Source organism: Rhinopithecus bieti, unplaced genomic scaffold (assembly GCF_001698545.2).
Source record: "Rhinopithecus bieti isolate Rb0 unplaced genomic scaffold, ASM169854v2 scaffold_36008, whole genome shotgun sequence".
Taxonomy (NCBI): domain Eukaryota; kingdom Metazoa; phylum Chordata; class Mammalia; order Primates; family Cercopithecidae; genus Rhinopithecus; species Rhinopithecus bieti.
The window spans coordinates 432,668-455,550 of NW_016816204.1; the positions used below are offsets into that span (position 1 = coordinate 432,668).

Here is a 22,883-nt window from a genome sequence, read left to right on the forward strand (position 1 = left end):
GGTGAAACCCCGTCTCTACTAAAAATACAAAAACTAGCCGGGCGAGGTGGTGGGCGCCTGTAGTCCCAGCTACTCGGGAGGCTGAGGCAGGAGAATGGCGTAAACCCAGGAGGCGGAGCTTGCAGTGAGCTGAGATCTGGCCACTGCACTCCAGTCCGGGCGACAGAGCGAGACTCCGCCTCAAAAAAATAAATAAATAAATAAATAAATAAATAAATAGATAGATAGATAGATAGATAAAAGAAAATGAACCTCAGAGTTTAGAACACGCTAACATTTTTTTCCCCGTATAAAATAATGTACAGGCAGGAAGTACCTGAAATGAGAACTGGCAGCAACTCTTTCACGGTGTTCATTGAGTTCACCAACATCACTCGGTGCTCCTGGTGAGTCAGCTCCTGCTGTCTCTCGTCAATCATCTTGGCCATCTTAGTCATTCCTGGGGCACAAAGAAGAAACTGTGCAGGGTGAGTAGTGAAACAATCCAGGGTCTGGCTTTCCCAGCCAGACCACTCTAAATCCATTATGAAATACTATGAAAATTCAAACCAATTGCTCACTTATTTAAACAACAGACACCATCACTGAACTCTAATATTTATGCAACATTACTCTTTTCAATGAAAGTAATGTATGAAATGTAAACCCTAAATGTGATAAACATTTTCATATTTTGATATAAATACATTCACAAATATTAAACATCTAAATGAATAAATATATATCTATTAAAAGAAATTCACAGGTCAGGGAAAAAACGTTTTCCAGGCTTCTATGCATACAGGTTTCATGCCATGTCTCTGAACTCTCTACTATGTTATGTAAAATCTCACATGAGCCTAGTACTGAATCTAGTGGCTGAAAAAAGGTCTAAAATGACAATGATATGTTTTGTTTTCATCTTTCTATGTTTCTGTACTTTCCAATTTGTCCAAAATAAGCATGTACTAGTTTTATAATTAGAAACAAATAGAAATATTATAAAATAATTATAGGGATGACAGTGTTTGAAAGCATCTGGTGTTTTGGAATCAGTCTGCTAGCACTTTTGTTTACGTTGGTTGTTATTCAAAGGCACTATGTGATTCTCCAAAGCTTTGATTTTCAAATTCCTCCTAGGATTTCTCAAGTTGTCTCATAGACCATCAAGGCCAAAGAGAAGCAGAGGTCTGCTCCTGCTTCACCCAAAGTAGCTCCATTTTGTCTTTTATGTTTGGGGATTCTGCATAAGATTCCATTTGGGGAAATACATTTTGCCAGTATTATAAGAAATTTTAAGAGGACTACTATAAAGCCACCAGAGAAACCTATTTCCAGGTGATCTTCAGTGATGGCTCAAATTCTTAACTGCCATTAAGTTTTATAGAACACCTACACTAGAACCTCATAAAATGTTGTTAATTAAAATCAACATTTCACATAAAACAAATGAATTTTATAAAGTGGTAAAATCAAGTTAAGAAGATTAAACATCTAACATATCTTGTCACTGGTCTCATTCATACTTTAAAGACCCTCAAGTTCATGTTATATGTCTGTAACATCAAAAGCTGGTATCCGTTTATATATTTTGAATATTTAATGCTCAGATGCCTGAATAATCATTTCAAAATAAAATTTCACCACAATAGCTCTTCTCTCCTTCTAGGTCTGATTATATTATGCAGCCTTCGGTTAGGGCATGAATTCATAATAGTAGGCAGGCTAATTAGCAAGCTAAGAGGTCATAAAGAACTACAGGCCAGCTGGCAGACAGTGAAGGAATGCTGTGTAATGTGGAATGAAGAGATCAGGATGCAGGATGGCCTTCAGCATTACAGTAATAGATAACTATTTCCTACATTCTCCAGTAGCAGTATTTGCAATGTTTGGTTTAATTCGTTTGACAAGGCCAGGATATATAGAAAGCAGATTCAGATACCAGAGACAATGACATCACTTCAAAGCACAGCATCAGCTCCATCAACAGAGCAGACACCTGAAAGTCCAATTCATCTTCACCTATCTTCTGCAAAAGTAGGAAGAGGGTACCCTTTCCTTTGGCTCCAACATGAACAACCCTTCAAAAATGTTATAGAAATTGGATATAACTAACCTGGCCCAAGATTCTTTGTGTAAGTGACCAAATCTTCCATAGTCTCCACCACCTCTGCCACTGTAAGATATTCCAAAATTCCTTTGCAAACTCTAATAATTTTACGGACCTGAAAATATATTTCAGAGTATTCAATCACATGAGTGGACAACTAGCAAACACAGTAACACAGATGTGCAGCATTCAACATATTTTCGTTCTAAACAATCATCAATCTTCCATTATTATCTTTAAGAGTAGGCTTTTTGTCTCAGATTGCCTACCTCAGCCTCGTCGAAGGTAAGGAGCAGGTCTGATGTTCCAGAGAGGATGCCCCTTGACCCATCAATTAGATAGTCTCGAGCAGGCACTGAATAAGGGTCTGACTGAAGCATCTGAGCTGCCTGGACAAGCTTGGTGCAAGCATTCTCCACCCTATAGGGAAGAACACAGGTTAAGACACTGGCAGAACCACACAGAAGAACACTCTATGCAAATGCAAAGACAGAATATGCATGGAAATTCACACTTTTTTTCCCTACATGAAAAATAGCCAAGACCAATTGATAATAGGACCTAAGTTTTTAGATTTTACAATTTAGGCAGGGCGCAGTGGCTCACGCCTGTCATCCCAGCATTTTGAGAGACCCTGTTTCAAATAGAAAATTACAAAATTACAGGTAAAAGCAGCACATTCATTCAGGGCACTGCCCTTATTCTTTATTTCCTGACAACAAAAAATAATGAGAAAACATCTGGGCTCCTTGACTTTAGGTTGCTCTATCTCTATAATGCCTCTGTTTCCTTATTCCCCCCCCACCCCACCCTACACACACTGTCATTAAAAGACACTGCGCAAAGAACTGAAATCCTTGGCATCATTTTCAGATCTAACATCTGGAAATAAAATGCCAAAGCATGGTGTTAAGTGAAATGTAATAACTAAACAAAGCAAAGGAATAGGAAGAAACACACAAAAAAAGTATGAAGCAATGCATAAATTTCTCACTCATTCATCTAGCTAAATAAATTTGTTTGACAAATCCATTGGACCATTTGAAAATAGATTGTTAAAAGAAAATAAAAACAAAAATGAAAATGAAAATATATTGTTAATTAAAGGTCAGTAGTATTAATAACTAAGTCAGTTATTAATAGTTTAATATTAATATAAGCAACCAGGTCAGCCAAAGGTTGAGTGGCGGGAGGGGAACTGGGGAGGGATTCATTTAAAAGAGGAACCCAAAATGCATACACCAAGTATTCTCTTTGCCTTCCTTGTACTAATAAAATGTATTCATTCATTCAATTATTCATCCACGCAGAGTTGAAAATAACCTAATAGATCATCTCCTCTAGTCTCATATTCAATATAGCCATTATGTTGTGACTGAGTAACTTATAAAGATAAGGAACAAACTGCTTAAAGTTAAAATGCTTAGCCAAAATTATACATTCTCATTTGAAAACACAGAAAATGTCACCTGCAAATAAAAGCCTACCTCACAGGGTTGTTTTGAGGATAAATGAAGTAATACAGAAACTCCACAAGTATAAAGCAGTATTACATTGTTAACAAGTAGAATTAAACCAACTTATGAATTTCAACTACATAAGAAGCACTGGGCTATGGACACTGTAGGTATGTATATAAGGATGTAAAAAGCACTATTCTAACTCTCAAGGAGCATATTTTACTAAGGCAAGACACAAACATTGGCAGAATAAGCCAATACATGGCAGGGCACGGTGGCTCATGCCTGTAATCCCAGCACTTTGAGAGGCCAAGGTGGGCGGATCACTTGAGGTCGGGAATTCGAGACCAGCCTGGCCAACATGGTGAAACCCCATCTCCACTAAAAATACAAAAATTAGCCAGGTATAGTGGTGGACATCTGGAATCCCAGCTACTTAGAAGGCTGAGGCAGGAGAATCCGAGGCGGAGGTTGCAGTGAGCTGAGATCATGCCACCGCACTTCAGCCTGGGTAACAGAGTAGGACTCTGTCTCCAAAATAAACAAACAACAACAAAAAAACATAAGGCAGTACATAATAAATATCAGTGAAGGGCAAGACCTGTTTGATGTGGCATTTGATCGGGCTTAGAGGACTGGATATTTTGTTCTTTTTATTTTTAAAATGAAAATTTTAATTTGATTTTAAATACATAATATATATTCATGCATATTACACAAGTATATACACATACTTAAAACCAAAAGGGCATATATTGAAAAATCTCCTTCCCTTCACTATCTTCCATGCACTCATTCCATCCCACTTGCAACCAATATAGAGTTTCCTCCAATGTTGTATTTCCTCTGTATGTAAATGTCGTCATAAAACATTTCAGGCCTAAATGAAGCAAAAATGTACATTTCCCCCTTTTTTACACAAATAGGATCATACTATGTACACTCGCTATATTCTGCTTTTTTCACTTAGGTGTTGTTCTATTAAGAGTACATAAGAAGGGCAGCCGGGCGTGGTGGCTCACACCTGTAATCCCAGCACTTTGGGAGGCCATGGCGGGTGGATTACTTTAGGTCAGGAGTTTGAGATCACCCTGGCCAACATGGTGAAACCCCATCTCTACTAAAAGTACAAAAATTAGCCGGGCATGGTGGCAGGGACCTGTAATCCCAGCTACTGGGGAGGCTGAGGCAGGAGAATCACTTGAACCCATTAGCTGGGTGTGGTGGCAGGCACCTGTAATCCCAGCTACACAGGAGGCTGAGGCAAGAGAATCGGTAGAACCCAGGAGGCAGAGGTTGCAGTGAGCCAGGATCACGCCACTGCACTCCAGCCTGGGCAATAGAGTGAGACTCAGTCTAAAAAGAAAAAAACATCATTTTACAAAATAGTACCAGGTACTTTAGAACCCCACCTTAACCAAATCCTCCTTCCTATTCTCCAGAGATAATTATTACTCTGAATGTTGTTAATTATTTTCTTGATTTTCTTTATACTTTTACCACCTATATATGTATACATACCTAAGCAACATTTTGTTGAGTTCTGCCTATATTGGAACTTAAGCAGAATCATACTGTTATGCATGCTTCTGTGACTGTTCTTTTTGTTCAACACTATAATGTTCAGTTCATCATGTTAACAACTGTAGCTACTGTGTTGTATTCCTTGTAAGAATATACCAAAGTTGGCCAGGCATGGTAGCTTACGCCTGTAATCTCACTCAGCACTTTGGGAGGCTGAGGCGGGCAGATCACCTGAGGTCAGAAGTTCAAGACCTGCCTGACCAACATGGAGAAACCCCGTCTCTATTACAAATACAAAATGAGCTGGGCATGGTGGCACATGCCTGTAATCCCAGCTACTCGGGAGGCTGAGGCAGGAGAATTACTTGAACCCGGGAGGCGGAGGTTGTGGTGAGCTGAGATCACGCCATTGCACTCCAGCTTGGGCAACAAGAGTGAAACTCCGTCTCAAAAAGCAAAAAAGAATATACCAAAATTAATTTACCCATTCTACCTCTGCTGGATGTTAGAGGTGTTCTAGGTTCTTGTTTCTTTTATTAGTGTTAATATGAATAATAGTGCTATGAAAATTTTTATTCTGGCTCCTGGTACACATGAACAGAGTTTAGATTATATATCTAGAAATGGAAATACTAAATTACAGAAAATGTATATACTCAACTTTACCAGGGAATGACAATCTGCTTTCCAAAATGACTGTATCAATTGAATACTTCTACCAGCAGTATACAAACTTGATCCTCAATGTCTGAACTTTTAATATGCCATTCTAGTCAATGTGAAATGATAAATTATTGTGAATTTAATTTGCCTTTTTTTTTTTTTTTTTTTTTTTTTTTTTTTTTTTTTGAGACAGGGTCTCAGTCTGTTGCCCAGGCGACAGGTGCAGTGGTGCAATCATGGCTCACTGCAGCCTCAACCTCCTGGTCACCTCCCACTTCAGCCTCTCAAGTAGCTGGGACTACAGGCACACACCATCATGCCCAGCTAATTATGTTTATTTCTTTAGAGGTGGAGTGTTGCCATGTTGCACAGACAGGTCATGAACTTCTGGGCTCAAGTAATTCATCCATATCAGACTCCTAAAGTGCTGGGGGCCAGGCACAGTGGCTCACATCTGTAATCCCAGCATTTTGGGAGGCTGAGGTAGGTGGATCACTTGAGGTCAGGAGTTGGAGACCAGCCTGGCCATCATGGTGAAACACTGTCCCTACTAAAAATACAAAAATTAACCAGGCATGGTGGCAAGTGCCTGTAATCCCAGCTACTTGGGAGGCTGAGGCAGGAGAATTGCTTGAACCTGGGAGGCGGAGGTTGCATTAAGCCAAGATCACGCCACTGCACTACAGCCTGAGTGACAGAGTAAGATTCAGTCTGGGAAAAAAAAAAAAAAGTGCTGGGATTATAGATTTGAAGCCACTGTGCCCAGCCCTGCATTTTTCTTTTATTAATAAAACTGAGGATTGTTTGCTTGTTTCACTGTTTACTGGCCCCATGAGTTTTGATAGGTAGTGTTTTTGTCATTCATTTCTAACTGTCACTGTGATTTATTTAACAATAAATTGTTCAAGAATTTTAAAATATACTTCTACATATAAAGTACTCTTCCACTTACTTTCTCATCATTGATTTATCATTCAAATGAGTTGTGTAGAAAATGTGGTCTTAAGACACTAAAATGTATTTAGGTTAGCTTCATGGCTTAACATATGATTCATTTTATAAATTTTCTATGTGTTCTTAAAAGAATGAGTGATCCAAATTTTAGGAAAACATTTTCCCTAAAATGTCTTTTGACACTTAAGAGTGTCTTTGTGGACAGGCACAGTGGCTCATGCCTGTAATCCCAGTACTTTGGGAGCCCAAGGCAGGAGGATCACTTGAGCTCAGGAGTTCCAGACCAGTCTGGGTAACAGAGCAAGACCCTCTACTAAAAATTTTTTAAAAATAAAAATAAAATAGGCAGGCACAGTGGTTCACAAATGTAGTCCTAGCTACTCAGGAGGCTGAGGCAGGAGGATTGCTTGAGTCCAGGATATCAAGGTTGTAGAGAGCTATGATCATGCCACTGCACTCCAGTGTGGGTGACAGAGCTGGACCCTGTCTCAAAAAAAAAAAAAGTGTCTTTTGTATGCTAATAAGATGACTAGTGGCTAGGGGGCCCTAGATAGCTTCAAAATGGAAGCTAGTTCCAGAAACATCAAGGCATGGTGAGAGAGTTTCTGGGTTGGTGAACACATCCGGGTGCTGGGAGGTGGTGCACTCAGACATCATTAAAGCTTCCTCATCATATCTTGCCCTACGCATCTCTTCCATTTGGCTGTTCCTGGTTGTATCCTTTATAATAAACTGATAACTATTTGAGTAAAGTATTTCCATGAGTTACATGAGACATTCCAGCGAATTATCAAACCCGAAAGCTGGGAGTTGCAGGAGCTCCCATTTTTGTAGTAAAGTCAGACAGAAGTGTGGGTACACCAGGCACCCAATACTTGTGACTGGTATCTGCAGTGAGGAAAGTTTTATGGGATTAAGCACTTAAACCTGTGGAGTCTGACAGTAACTCTGGATAGTTAGTGTCAGAATTGAATTGAGTTGCTGAATACCAAGTTGGTGTCTGAAGAGTTGGAAGACTGGTTGTTGGTGTGGAAAAAAAAACCCATACATCTAGTATCAGAAACATTGAGTAAAAACATCCCATTATTATATACATCAACGCTTGTCTACATTTACCAACAAACTGTCCAGTATCTTGGCTCATCATTCCCTCTTGTATTTCAGGCTTACGTCTGGGATCAGCTGACTTGTCTGAAGTACATTCTTTAGGATTTCCTCTAGTAAAAGTCTGCTGGTGACAAAATGTATCCGTTTTTGTTTGAAAATGTCTATTTTGTCCTCATTCTTCAAAAACTATTATAGTAGTACAGAATTCTAAGTTGACAGTTATTTTATCAGCAAACTGAGGGCATTAATTCACTGGCATGGTAATGAAAGCAGGAGAGAAGGAGGTATGATGATGAAAGCAGAGACTGGAGTAATGTGGGGCTACAAGCGGCGAGGAAAGCAGGCAGCCTCTAGAAGCTGGAAAAGGCAAAGAAACAGAGTCTTTTCTAGAGTTTCCAGAAAGAATGTGGCCCTGCTGACTCACTTTGGACTTCTGGCTTCCAGAACTGTAAGATAATAAATTTGTGTTGTTTTAAACCACAAATTTTGTGGTGACTTGTCACAGCAGTAAGAGGAAACTCTCATCCAATCAAAATTATCAGGTATACAAAAGGCATGAAAATACCACCAATAATGAAAAGTCAATCATTCAAAACCAACCTAGGCCTGGTGTCATGGCTCACGCCTGTAATTCCAACACTTTTGGAGGCTGAGGTGAGAGGAGGACTGCTTGAGGCCAGGAGTTCGAGACCAGCCTGGACAACACAGGGAGACCCTGTCTTCTTTTTTTTAGACAAAGTCTGGCTGTGTTGCCCAGGCTGGAGTGCAGTGGCGTGATAGCTCAATGCAACCTCCACCTGCTGGGTTCAAAGGATTCTTGTGCCTCAGCCTCACAGGTAGCTGGGATTACAAGTTTGTGCTACCACACCGCAGCTGGCTAATTTTTATATTTTTAGTAGAGATGGGGTTTTACCATGATGGCCAGGCTGGTCTCGAACTCCTGGCCTCAAGTGATCCACCCGCCTCAGCCTCCCAAAGTGTTGGGATTATAGGTGTGAGCCACTGCTCCCGGCTAAGGAAGACCTTGTCTCTACAAAAAATTTAAAAATTAGCCAGGCACAGTGGCAAGTGCCCGTGGTCCCAGCTACTCGGGAGGCTAAGATGGGAGGATCACTTGAGCCCAAGAGGCCAAGGCTGCAGTGAACCATTATTGCACCACCACACCCCATCTTGGGTGACAGAATAAAATCCTGTCTCAAAACAAAACCCACCTAGAAATGACAAAGATGACAGAATCAGCAGATAAGAACATTAAAATGGTTATAACTATATTCCACATGTTCAAAAAACAAAAGTAAAGATTGAGCTGGGCACAGTGCCATGGTCTGGGAGGCTGAAGCAGAAGGATTGCTTGAGGCCAGGAGTTCAAGGCCAGCCTGGGCAATATAGCAAGACTCCATCTCTACAAAAAAAAAAAAAAAATCAGGCCAGGCATGGTGGCTCACACCTGTAATCCTAGCACTTTGAGAGGCTGGGGCAGGAGGATCTGTTGAGCTCAGGAGTTCAAGACCAGCCTGGGCAGCATGGCAAAACCCCATTTTTACAAAAAATTAGCCATGTGTGGTGGTGCATGCCTATAGTCCCAGCTACTCAGGAGGCTGAGGTGGCTGGATCACCTAAGCCCAAGGAATTCGAGGATGCAGTGAGCCATGATTGCACCACTGCACTCCAGCCTAGGCAACAGAGTAAGACCCCATCTCAAAAAAATAAAAATAAAAAATGTAATGGCACGGTGTCGCACACCTGTAGCCCCAGCTACTCTTGAGGCTGAGGTGGGAGGATCACTTGGGCCCAGGAGGTTGAGGCTGCAGTGGGCCATGATTGCACTCCATCCTGGGTGACACAGCAAGATCCTGTCTCAAAAGAAAAAAAAAAAAAAAAAGTAGATTGGTTACACTAGTTACATAAATGGAAGATAGAGAAAAAGACCCAAATAGAACAACTAGATATGAAAGATATGTCTGGGATCTAAAAATACACTGTGAATTACTAGCAGATTAGATATTGCTGGGAAAAAAAATAGTGAAATTGAAGTCATAGCAATAAAGACTATCCAAAATAAAACAGGGTGAAAAAAGATTTTAAAAAACAAACGGCATCAGTGAGCTGTGGGACAACTCCAAGCAACCTAATACATGTGTAATTAAAGTTTCCAAAGAAGAGAAAGTAATGGGAGGGTAATATTTAAATTGTTTCCAGGGAACTTGAACATTTATGAAATTATAGCCAACAAACAAAAGCATCACCAACTACAAGTCTTGTGATATATCCATTCATGAAATCCAGTTACTGTATAAGTTTTCAAATTTGGGGAAAATGACAGGAATGACCATTATGGAGAAAGGAAACTGAAAAAGAAAAGATGAAATGGAAAAGGTTTACAGGAATAAAATTGATTATCACTAACGGTTCCCTTGTGTGGTAAAATGAAAGGTCCAAAACAGAGACTGCACCATTTTTTAATACAATAAGACATCTGATCTGCACATTAAAATTTAATGGCATTCATAAAAGCCAAACAAATCCCACTAAGACTAACCAGCAGTCAGAAACAGGAAGAAGTCTGTCTTGTGTACGGAAAATTGGATTTTATTTAAACATTCAAGCTCCCTAGCTTCTTAAAGTGATCTTGTATATTTTAATAGAAATCTGAATTTCTAAAAAGTATTTAAAGAATGAAAGTAGGGATAAGGTCAGTTTCCTAAATAATTGTATATCTTAACTATATACTAATAATATTTAATTAGATACTTTAAATCAATCAACTAGTACTTCTCTCTCCCTTTGAATCTTCAACCTAAATTGCTAGAAAAAAATCTTACGCTATATCAAATGGACCAATGACAGCCTTATGGGATCCCTAAATATGCTTACTCATGACCCTCTAATACATTCTTCCCAGAATTACCACCTACTATAATTTGAGACAATTTAGGAGAAGACCTTGAGTATGAGTAATTATTTTGTAAGAAAAAAAGAGCACAAATTCCTCAGTTCCATGTGATTTCAATTATCACTAACCAAGAAGATTAAATGTATGCCGAATAAGAGGAAAATACATTTAGAGATTATAAAAAGACTACCACAAGTCTTTTTTGTTTGTTTGTTTTTGGAGACAGAGTCTCGCTCTGTTGCCCAGGCTGGGGTGCAGTGGCACGATCTCAACTCACGGCAACCTCCATTTCCTGGGCTTAAGCAATCCTCCTGCCTCAGCCTCCCAAGTAGCTGGAACTACAGGAATGTACCACTATGCCCAGCTAATTTTTTTTTTGTATTTTGTGTAGAGATGAGGTTTAATCGTATTGCCCAGGCTGGTCTCCAACTCCTGACCTCAAGTGACCAACCCCCTTTGGCCTTCCAAAATGCTGGGATTGCAGGTGTGAGCCACCACGCCCTGCCTATAAGTCCTTTTTAAGGGTTCTTTTAGACTGTATGCAGAAAAAGTGAGTTACTAAATTTTTTTTCTAGACAGGGTCTCGCTCTGTTACCCAGGGTGGAGTGCAGTGGTACTATCACAGCTCACTGTAGTCTCAACCTCCCAGACTCAAGTGATCCTCACACCTCAGCCTATCAAGTAACTGAGACCACAGGCACATGCCACCATGCCCAGATAATTTTTTATTTTTTATATTTTTTTGTAGAGACAGGATCTCACTGTGTTGCCCAGAATGATCTTGAACTCCTGGGCTCAAGTGACCCTCCCACCTCAGCCTCTCAAGTAGCTGAGACTATAGGCGCACATCACCACACCCAGCTAATTTTTTATGTTTTGTACAGACAAGGTCTCCTTATGTTGCCCAGACCGGTCTTGAACTCCTGGACTCAAGTGATCCTCCTGCCTTGGCCTCCCAAAGTGCCAGAATTATAGGTATGAGCCACTGTGCCCAGCAGTCACTAATCTTAAATTCCTTTAGTTAAATTCTTTCATATATTTATTCATCTAATATATTGAGGAACTATTATATGCTAGGATTCCTAGAAATGGGAATTTTTTTTAAAGTCCCTACCTAAGAGGAACCTTGGTAGGAGGAGACAAATACAAATCAGTCTTTAGAAGTATGTCCAGCGGGCTAGATGCGGTGGCTCATGCCTGTAATCCCAGCACTTTGGGAGGCCAAGGCAGGCAGATCACAAGGTCAGGAGTTCGAGACCAGCCTGACCAACATGGTGAAACTCCATCTCTACTAAAAAAAAAATACAAAAATTAGCCAGGCATGGTGGCACACACCTGTAATCCCAGCTACTCAGGAAGCTGGGGCAGGAAAATCACTTGAACCCAGGAGGTGGAGGTTGCAATGAGCCGGGATGGCACCACTGCACTCCAGCCTGGGCAACAGGGCAAGACTCCGTCTCAAAAAAAAAAAAAAAAAGAAAGAAAAAGAAAAGAAAAAGAAAGTATGGGTGCAAAAGCAGGAGGAGATTTTTTTCTTTTTTCTTTTTTTTGAAATGGAGTCTTGCTCTGTCACCCAGGCTGGAGTGCAGTGGTACAATCTCAGCCCACTGCAACCTCTGCCTCCCACATTCAAGTGATTCTCAAGCTTCAGTCTCCCAGCAGCTGGGATTACAGGCATGCACCACCACGCCCAACTAATTTTTGTATTTTTAGTAGAGATGGGGTTTCACCATGTTGGCCAGCTGGTCTCAAACTCCCAACCTCAGGTGATCCCAAAGTGCTAGGATTACAGGTGTGAGCCACCGTGCCTGGCCAGGAGGAGTCATTTTTACCTAAGAGGTTAGGAATGTTGTGATGGAGAAGGTAACAACTACATTGCTCCTGCCTTCAGAAGCTCAGCACTACTTATAAAGATGATTCTCTTTGCAGCATCTCTTTGAGCTCTTTTTCCAGTAGATCTCTCTCTCTCTTTCTCTCTCTCTCACGCATACACACATGCACACACACGCACACACACACATCCTTTCTGTGAGAAATAACCTGCACTTGCAATAGGCCTAGTTGGACTAGGGAGGGCAGTCTACCATCACAAAGTGCAGGTAGCTCACTCTAAAGCCAAACAATCTCAATCTACTTCTGTAAAAAGCAGTCATCCTATGTCAGCTCACTGGTTTGGCCGTGGAAGGAGAGCTTTAGACAAAATAATATAAAGGAAATGGCGTGATTAAGTCTATTTAGACATATGGTCCATAAGTTAAAACTGGAAAGCAATTGAAACCATTCAAGTTCAACTTTCACTCCCACCAAAAAAAAAAAAAAAAAGTTGGGGAGGAGTGGAAGTAACTCATATCACGTTCACTGTTTTAATAAAAACAAAAAAATTAAAACTGATCTTAGACAGTATAGCCATTTAGGTTACAAATATTGTCAAAAAGATGCATTGTTTGCCTAAGAGTGAAGTACTATGGAACAGAACACCTGAAAATTTGATTTCACAGAGGTCGCAGTTCCTGGAGCACACCCAAGGAAACAGGTGTTTACATCCCACGATCCCTGTTTTAGAGAGAGAGCTTGTTGCAGAGCCCACAAACATATCTGATCAAACAAGGCTATGACGACACTTGAGAGATGGGAAGGAAACAGGTGGAGGGAAGGAAGTCAGAACATGAGAAGCTGGTCAGTGAGGTTTTCTCCATCTGGCCAATGCACCCAGCACCTCCCTCGCTGTCATCTCCAACCAGTTTGGCCCTGGTATAATTATGTGGCAGGCAAAATCAATTGTCAGGGCTTTTCTTCCTCTTTTCTTAGCCCTTGTTGAGATCTTCCCTTCCCTTCCCATCCTGTCAGGGTCTTTCAGACATCAAGAAAGACCTAGATCGCTTCCCAGTCTAAGAAGCCCATCATATTTAAACATGAAGAAATGCCAAAACAGGTTCATAAAAATGGTGGTCTATTTAAGTGCTTACATTTAATATTTTAATTGCATGAACAACTTTTGTCTGGGCTGGAGTGCAGTGGCACAATCACGGCTCACCACAGTCTTGACCTCCTGGGCTCAAGTGATCCTCCTACCTTAGCCTCCCGAGTAACTGGGACTACAGGTGCATGCCACCATGCCCAACTAATTTTTTGTATTTTTAGTAGAAGTAGGGTTTTGCCATGTTGCCCAGGCTGGTCTTGAACTCCTGGGCTCAAGCAATCTGGCCACCTCAGCCTCCCAGAGTGCTGGGATTACAACGTGAGCCACCACACCTGGCCATGGACAACATCTTTTAAGACTTCTCTTTTTCCTGTGACTACATACAGGGCCTTGTTTGAAGATAATATTAAAGTCCAGGCGTAGTGGTTCACGCCTGTATTCATTTCCCTGTCCCAACTCTCTTAAAGTACAACATAATGCAAAGTGGCCTTCTTGTTCTTATCAAGGCCAAACAGTGATAGCACAGGACACTGCATGAGTACACCCAAAACTAAAAATAAAACCACAAGGAGGCAGCTTAAATATATACAATTTCCATTTGTAAATTATATCTCAATAAAGCTAAGGGGAAACTGAATTTTAAAAAATAACCCACAATGAGTCATATTGAAAACATTCAAAACATTTCAAGGGAAACACCAAACCCTTTGCTAGAGGATGTACACTAGATAACAAAGCCTAAACATACACACATACACACACACACACACATCCGACACGAGCACACGCACACAAAAAACCCACAGGCTCACTGAATTCTCTTGTTTCAGATTATTGAGATTATAAGGGTATGCAGCCAGTTTTGACTTCACTTCAAATATAACAGGACTCTGTCCAAGTCAAGAGATAATTGAAGGGGAAGCAGAATGTTGAGAATGAATGGGAGAGGAACAAACGTTACAGCTGCCCAAGCTATATGTTTCTCATGTCTTAGTAAGTAGTTTATTTGAAAGATAGTGGATGAGTCACAATCTTTAAATCCTTTAAAACCTGAATAACTAGTCCTGCTCTTTCTCCCCTCTTCCCTTACTCTCTTGTCAAATCTAGCGTCAGTGCAGATTCTGAGTGTGCAGAGTTCAGTCAAGAACTCTGCTACCTCCTGGTCCATCAGCTCCACAGTCCTTCCTCCATCTTATACTAGGGTTACAGCAGAAATTGAGTATACAAGCAAGAGTGTCTTACAGATACCAGTAGTTTTCAAATGTATGTTGATTCTGTTATGATGAATAAAATTTTTAAATTATCTTAAAATATTGCTAAACTGTCCAGGCATGGTGGCTAACCCCTAGAATCCCAGTATTCTGGGAGGATTGACTGAACCCAGGAGTTCTAGACCCACCTGGACAACATAGTAAGATCCTATCTCTTAAAAAAAAAAAAAAAAAAATTTTCTTTTAATTACCCAAGCATGGTAGCATGCATGCCTATAGTCCCAGGTACTTGGGAGGCTGAAATGAGAGGATCACCCGAGCCCAGGAGGCTGTGGCTACAATGAGCTGTGATCACACCACTACATTCCAGCCTAGGTGACATAGGAAGATCCTGTCTCAAAAAATTATATAAAATAAAATAAAACATTATGAAATTCACTGTATCATTTGTTTGTTTGTTTGTTTGAAATAGAGTCTCACTTTGTCACTCAGACTAGGGTGCAGTGATGTGATCTCCACTCACTGCAATCTCCGCCTCCTAGGTTCAAGCCATTCTCCCACCTCAGACTCCCAAGTAGCTGGGATTACAGGCACTTATCACCATGCCCAGCTAATTTCTATATTTTTAGTAGAGAGGGGATTCCACCATGTTAGCCAGACTGGTCTCAAACTCCTGACCTCAAGTGATCCACCCACCTTAGCCTCCCAAAGTGCTGGGATTACAGGTGTGAGCCATCACACCCGGCCTGTATCTTTTCATTTTTATGCATTTCTTAATCAACAAATAATTTAAAATCTCACCATTATTATTTTGTTGTTGGTTTTTTTGTTTTGTTTTGTTTCTTTGTTTTTTTTTTTTTTTTTTTTTTTTTTTGAGACATAGTCTTGCTCTGTCACCCAGACTGGAGTGCAATGGCATGATCTCAGATCACTGCAATCTCCCCTCCCAGGCTCAAGCAATTATCCTGCCTCAGTCACCCGAGTAGTTGGACCTACAGATGTGCACCATCACGCCCAGCTAATTTTCGTATTTTTAGTAGAGACGGGGTTTCACCATGTTTGCCACACTGGTCTTGAACTCCTGGCCTCAAGTAATCCACGCTGCCTTGGCTCCCGAAGTGCTGGGGATTACAGGGGTGAGGCCAACCCGCCGGCACCAAGCCTAAAATCGTCACTATTATCTATTTAAAGGTCCTTATTGGCTGGAAAAAAGTAGGCAATCACTGTTTCTACAGTAGAATGTAATAAAAGAGTTACAGGCGTGGGCTACCTTAAACACAAAATGAAGTAGAATAGATACAATAAGAGGGATTTGTCACTTATGAAGAAAACTGGCGCAAAAAGACGTACACTGGTAGGCTTTTTTTTTTTTTTTTTTTTTTAAGACGGCAGTTCGCCCAGGCTGGAGTGCAGTGGCGCACAGTCTCTGCTCACTGCAAGCTCCGCCTCCTGGGTTCACGCCATTCTCCAGCCTCAGCCTCCTGAGTAGCTGGGACTACAGGTGCCCGCCACCACGCCCAGCTAATTTTTATTTTATTTTATTTTTTTTTAGTAGAGACGGGGTTTCACCATGTTAGCCAGGATGGTCTCCATCTCCTGACCTCATGATCCGCCCACCTCGGCCTCCCAAAGTGCTGGGATTACAGGCGTGAACCACTACGCGTGACCAACTAGGATGTAGATTAAAAGAAAAAGAACAAAATCTGGAGAAACAAGCCAACAGTAGGCTAAGGTCTATCAACAGTCATTCTAAAAAAAGATAATTAGCAACAAATAATTAACAGAATTCAGAACCTAGGAGAATCACGAACTTGTAACCACCTAACAATATTGCTTTGAAATATATAGAGCTAACACTGACAATTATAAGAAAAATAGACAGGTCTACAATTAGTATAGGAGATTTTTAACATATAGCAATCATAAGCTGATAGTTGAAACAGACAAATTAGGCTATAACAAATTGGACCAATAATATTTACATAGTGACCTAATTAATATAAATAGAACTCTATACCCAAGCAAAAGAGAATATACTTTCTTTTCAAGCACACATAAAAACTCACTAGAACTGAGCTCTATGTAACAAAAGAATTTCCAAGAATTGATATTATACCAACCATGTCTTTGGGTACAATACAATTATATTAGAAATATAACAAAAGATAATAAAAGAACTTTGAAAACTTTAAAAAATTATTTTAAATAATTTTTAAATTCTCTAATTTAAAAATTAAAGCAGTACATGCCTGTAGTCCCAGCACTTTGGGAGGCGGAGGTGAGTGGATCACCTGAGGTCAGGAGTTCGAGACCAGCCTGACCAACATAGTGAAATCCCGTCTCTACTAAAAATACAAAAATTAGCCAGGCATGGTGGCGGGCACCTATAATCCCACCTACTCAGGAGGCTGAGGCAGGAGAATCACTTGAACCCAGGAGGCAGAGGGTGCAGTGAACTGAGATCACACCATTGCACTCCAGCCCAGGTGACACAGCAAGACTATCTCAAAAAAAAAGAAAAGAAAAGAAAAGAAAGATGAACATAAAGACTGAAATATTAAAAATAAGGTATTCAAATAATAAACTTGAGAAAAGTAAATAATAAATATGAGAAAAGAATTTAATGAAATAGATCTTCGTGGGAAAAGCTAGTAAGACAGATAAATCTCTAACAAGAGTGATAAGAAAAAAAGACAAGGGCCGGGCGCGGTGGCTCAAGCCTGTAATCTCAGCACTTTGGGAGGCCGAGACGGACCGATCACGAGGTCAGGAGATCGAGACCATCCTGGCTAACACGGTGAAACCCCGTCTCTACTAAAATACAAAAAACTAGCCAGGCGAGGTGGCGGCGCCTGTAGTCCCAGCTACTCGGGAGGCTGAGGCAGGAGAATGGCGAGAACCCGGGAGGCGGAGCTTGCAGTGAGCTGAGATCCGGCCACTGCACTCCAGCCCGGGCGACAGAGCGAGACTCCGTCTCAGAAAAAAAAAGAAAAAAGAAAAAAAGACAAAAGGCAGAAATAAGCAATACTGAATAGGAAATGTGATATAACTAGATACAACAGAGATTTTTAAAAGAATAGATTATTATGAATTTTATGCTAATAAATTTGGAAGGTTGGATAAAATTGGCAATTTCTTAGAAAAGTGTCAGATTACCACAGTTGACTAACAATGAATTTAGAACCTGATTTAGATAATAAAACAAAACTGAGTTTCTTTTTAGTCATATCTCTTCCTCCCAAAGACACCACCAGATACAGAGTTTTAGATGCAAGTTTTGACAAACTTTCAAGAGCAGATAATCTTTATCTTACATAACCTGTTTCAAAAACTAGAAAAGACCTTATTTTATGAAGCTAAAATAACCTTGATACCCAAACTAGACAAGAATATAAGAAAAGAAAATTACAGATAAAGGTCCCTCATGAGCAAAAATGCAAAATCCTTTTAAAATATTAGCAAATTAAATTCAGCACTATATATATATGTTCTTCATCACAGCCAGGTAGGGTTTATCCTAGAAATGCAAGAATGGTTCATTATCAGCAAATCTATATTCATGTGGTAAACCATAGACTATCTCAACAGAGTAAAGGATAAAAAAATATGTAATCCACTCAACAGATACAGAAAGAAAGGGCATTAAATAAAAACAAGCAATCATGGTCCAATTTAAAAAAAAAAAAAAAAAAGTCTTACTACAGAAGACTACAAATTAGATTTTTAAAATCTCTGAGAAAAGCCTAAAAAGTAACTGAAGGGCCAGGCACGGTGGCTCATGCCTGGAATTTCAGCACTTTGGTAGGCCAAGGTGAGCAGATCACCTGAACTCAGGAGTTTGAGACCACCCTGGGCAAAATGGTGAAACCCCGTCTCTACTAAAATACAAAAAATCAGCGGGGAGTAGTGGCGCACACCTGTAGTCCCAGCTACTTGGGGGCCTGAGGCATGAGAATCGCTTGAGCCCTTGATGGGGAGGTTGCAGTGAGCCGAGATCATGCTACTGCACTCTAGCTTGCGGTACAGAGTGAGACACCGTCTCAGAAAAAAAAGGAACTGAAGAATTGAATCATTTATTTGGAGAAAACTATTAAGAAACAAAAATTAAGAAGCTATAGAAGAAAAAAAGAAGCTATAGAAGGAAGCTAATATGTAATTGAAGCAGGAGTCAGTACTCAATTCCAAAGGCAGGGCTTGGACACTGGACCACATAGAGGACTAGCTAAAGCAGATCCAGGGTAGAAGCACCTCCCCATAAGACATGCCCACCAGGGTGTCAGGTCAGTTTACCACTGTCATGGCAACACCCAGATGTTACTGCCCCTTTCCATGGCAACGAGCCAACAACCTAGAAGCTACCACTTGCATTCTAGAAATTTCTGCATAAATCATCCCTTAATTGGAATATAATTAAAAGTGGGTATTAATATGAGTGTGCAGAACTGCCTCTGAGCTGCTACTCTGGGCACCCTGCCTTTAGGGTAGCCCTGCTCCACCAGGAGCAGTGCGTCTGCTGCTGCTGCTGTACACGGCTGCTTCAATAAAAGTTGCTAACACCACCAGCTAGCTCTTGAATTCTTTCCTAGGAAAAGTCAAGAAACCTCTTGGGCTAAGCCTCAATTTTGGGGTTTGCCTGTCCTGCATCATAATCACCAAATGTTTCTTTTTGTTTGTTTTAGGCATTTTCACATATTTCATTTCACTCATTTAAATCTCACAATAACTATTATGTTAGAAGAAAAGACTATTGTAAAGAAGAATGAGAAAGTACCTTAGCATACTGGAATGAGCATACTCGGAATCAAACAGTTCAGGGTTAGAATCCTACCTCTGCCATGTATGAACTGAGAAACTTTCAACACCTTACTGAGCTTCTCTTCATCTGAAAAATGAAGTAGATTAAATAACACAACTTAAAATACCCAGCTCATAGAAGGTATTGAAGAAATTGAGCAGAGTTCAAGACCAGGCTGGCCAACATGGTGAAACCCCGTCTCTACTAAAAATACCAAAAGTAGCCGGGCGTGGTGGCGTGTGCCTGTAGTCCCAGTTAATTGGGAGGCTGAGGCAGGAGAATTGCTTGAACCTGGGAGGCAGAAGTTGCAGTGAGCCAAGATCACGCCACTGCACTCCAGCCTGGACAACAGAGCGAGACTCTGTCTCAAAAAAAAAAAAAACAGTAGTGCTAGGTCAGGCACGGTAGCTCATGCCTGTAATCCCAGCACTTTGGGAGGCCGAGGCAGATGGATCACTTGAGGCCAGGAGTTCGAGACCAGCCTGGCCAACATGGTGAAACTCATCTCCACTAAAAATGCAAAAATTGACTAGTCATGGTGGCATATGCCTATAGTCCCAGCTACTCAGGAGGCTGAGTCAGGAGAATCTCTTGAACCTGGGAGATGGAGGTTGCAGTGAGCCGAGATGGCGCCATTGCACTCCAGCCAGGGCAGCAGAGCGAGATTCTGTCTCTAAATAAATAAATAAATAAATAACAGTAGTGCTAAATTATGTTTTATGTAGCAAGTCCAAAGGTGAAATATTTAAAGTTTGAGTGCTTGCTCTAGGTCAAAAATGCAGCAAGGCAGCTGGCAGAGGTCAATGATTACATCACAGAAACTTGGACATCCACATTAAGAGACAAAAATCTTCTAATACTGTAGTAACGGAAAGGACCACAAAACTCAGTACACACACACACACAAATCACACATTAGCCCCAGGCAAACAAAGGGCATTAAGTGATATGATTAAATAATTAATTGTTAAAAAAAGATATTCTGGGCACTTTCACCCACAAGTGTGTTTAAAAATACAAATTTCATCACAAATTATTTTGAGTGTTCAAGATCACAAGCAAAGCAAAAAAAAGTAGCCCCATGGGTCTACTTGGGATTATGCACTTTCCAGTCACAATAGCTGTAGTTCCACTAATTTCACTCCCACTAAAGAAAACATAAGGCCTGATGACCTAAAAATATCATTACTTTAGGTCAAAAGAGATCTAAATTAAGTATAAAGTATATTTTAATCCTTCTCAAATTTCTTGTTTGTGCATGAATATAAATTATGGTAAATTTGTACAAGTAAATAACATAACTGTTCTTAACTAATAAAGTTTAAGGGTTAAAACAAAAAATTCCCAAGAAATGTGATTAATGGCAATCATGTAGCAGTAGTACATCCTTTCACATGGTATTTTGGGAACATTCTTTTATTCAGTCAGCCTAGACATTACAATATGCTTCAAAAATAGTCCAAGCTGGTGAACCAATCCAAGTTTTGACTCAAGCAGACTGTCAGAGCAGCACTGAGGCAGAAAGTGACAACACTGTCCAGTTCGAAATGAAGCTGTCATTTGCCTGTAAACAGATAATGCACACCATGCCCTTTTCAAGTTCATATCACAAGACCACCTCAGAAGTGATGCTTTTTGATCCATTCAGTACTGAACATCCTTGGATCAGGTCCAAGAATTGCCTGAATTGCCTTCCTTATTCATTTCTGCTCCATTGCAGAAATAAGAATGAAATTCCATTGTATACAGCAATGACAATTTTTCCAAGGCAAATAAAATAGTTTGCTATAAACATTTCTCACCTATAATAAGGAGTCAATCTGAAGCAAATCTACACTAACAGAAAATAAATCTGGTCAGTTTGACATCCAGCTTATTCTGTTACAACACTAGCACCTACTATTCCTTCTGTATTTGGTTATGAATCTTCCTAAAGTTGCTTTCATATTATCCTCCTACTGCTCTGCAGCTACAAAGCTTCCCTGCTGCCCAATTCTAAATTCCTTTGCCTGGCTTTTAAGGACCTTCACTATTTCCCAACCTACCTACCTAAGCTTAATTCTTACCACACCCACCATGTGGCCCTCTCCCCACAGGCCCTCATGACTTGGTCAGGCCATTCATTGCATCTAGAGTATTTTCCTTCCTCCCTACATCTAACCATCCTCCCAAGCCCCACTTCCTACATAAATGCTCTTTCTACTATTCCTGCTTACAATGAGAGAGCTCTCTCTCTGAATTCCTATCATAAAGTCAGTCTATATTATAGCTCTTTAATTGGAAACTTCTTAAAATATTTCTTTTTTACAAAATTTCTCTGCAGTAGCGTTTCCACCTTTGCTCCACCATCATATATAGAAAAATAAAACTCACGTTTATGGCATAGCCCCATGGGTCTACTTGGGATTATGCACTTTCCAGTCACAATAGCTGTAGTTCCACTAATTTCACTCCCACTAAAGAAAACATAATAACAAGCATATTATATTTCAATTAAAGTTTTAAAAAAATAAACTCATAATGAGCAGAAATGAGAGGGGTATTATTATACATGTGAACTTAAATATGTTCAATTTGGTTTTTTTTTTTTGAGATGGAGTCTCACTCTGTCACCCAGGCTGGAGTGCAGTGGTACGATCTTGGCTCACTGCAAACTCCACCTCCCGGGTTCACACCATTCTCCTGCCTCAGTCTCCCGAGTAGCTGGGACTACAGGAGCCCATCACCGCGCCCGGCTAATTTTTTGTATTTTTAGTAGAGCCAGGGTTTCACCGTGGTCTCGCTCTCCTGACCTCATGATCCCCCAGCCTCGACTTCCCAAAGTGCTTACAAAGTGATTACAGTGCCCAAAGTGCCCAAAGTGATTACAGGCATGAGCCAGTGCGCCCGGCCTCTCAATTCAGTTTTTTTTTTAAAGCAAAACATTAGTACCCTCTGGCACTTTATTACTGTTAACATATTATTTGCAATATATTTCACAAGTGACCATTCATTACACACTGGTAAGAACTACTATTCTATAAACAGCACTGAGCACACTAGGCACATAGAAGGCAATCAGTAAATAATTAACCAAGGAACATATCTAGCCCATTAATCAATTATACATAAAACATTACTGCCACAGCCGTCTGATGATGATGATGACAAAGAAGAAAATGACAACTGGCAGTGATACAAAATGTAAACATGGAGTATAGTAGCTGACTCCCTTGCTGACAGTCTCAAAAGGAACAAATGATTTTTTTTTTTTTTTTTTTTTTTTTT

General features: G+C 40.3%; 1 protein-coding gene across 1 annotated transcript in view; it reads right to left on the minus strand.

The window, feature by feature from the left end:
• Positions 1-22,883, minus strand: part of VCL (vinculin) — a 122,362-nt gene that overhangs the window by 46,562 nt on the left and 52,917 nt on the right. The window contains 3 exon segments of the mRNA XM_017854552.1: positions 304-439; positions 2,096-2,204; positions 2,359-2,509. Of these exon segments, the coding sequence (XP_017710041.1) occupies positions 304-439; positions 2,096-2,204; positions 2,359-2,509 (396 nt within the window).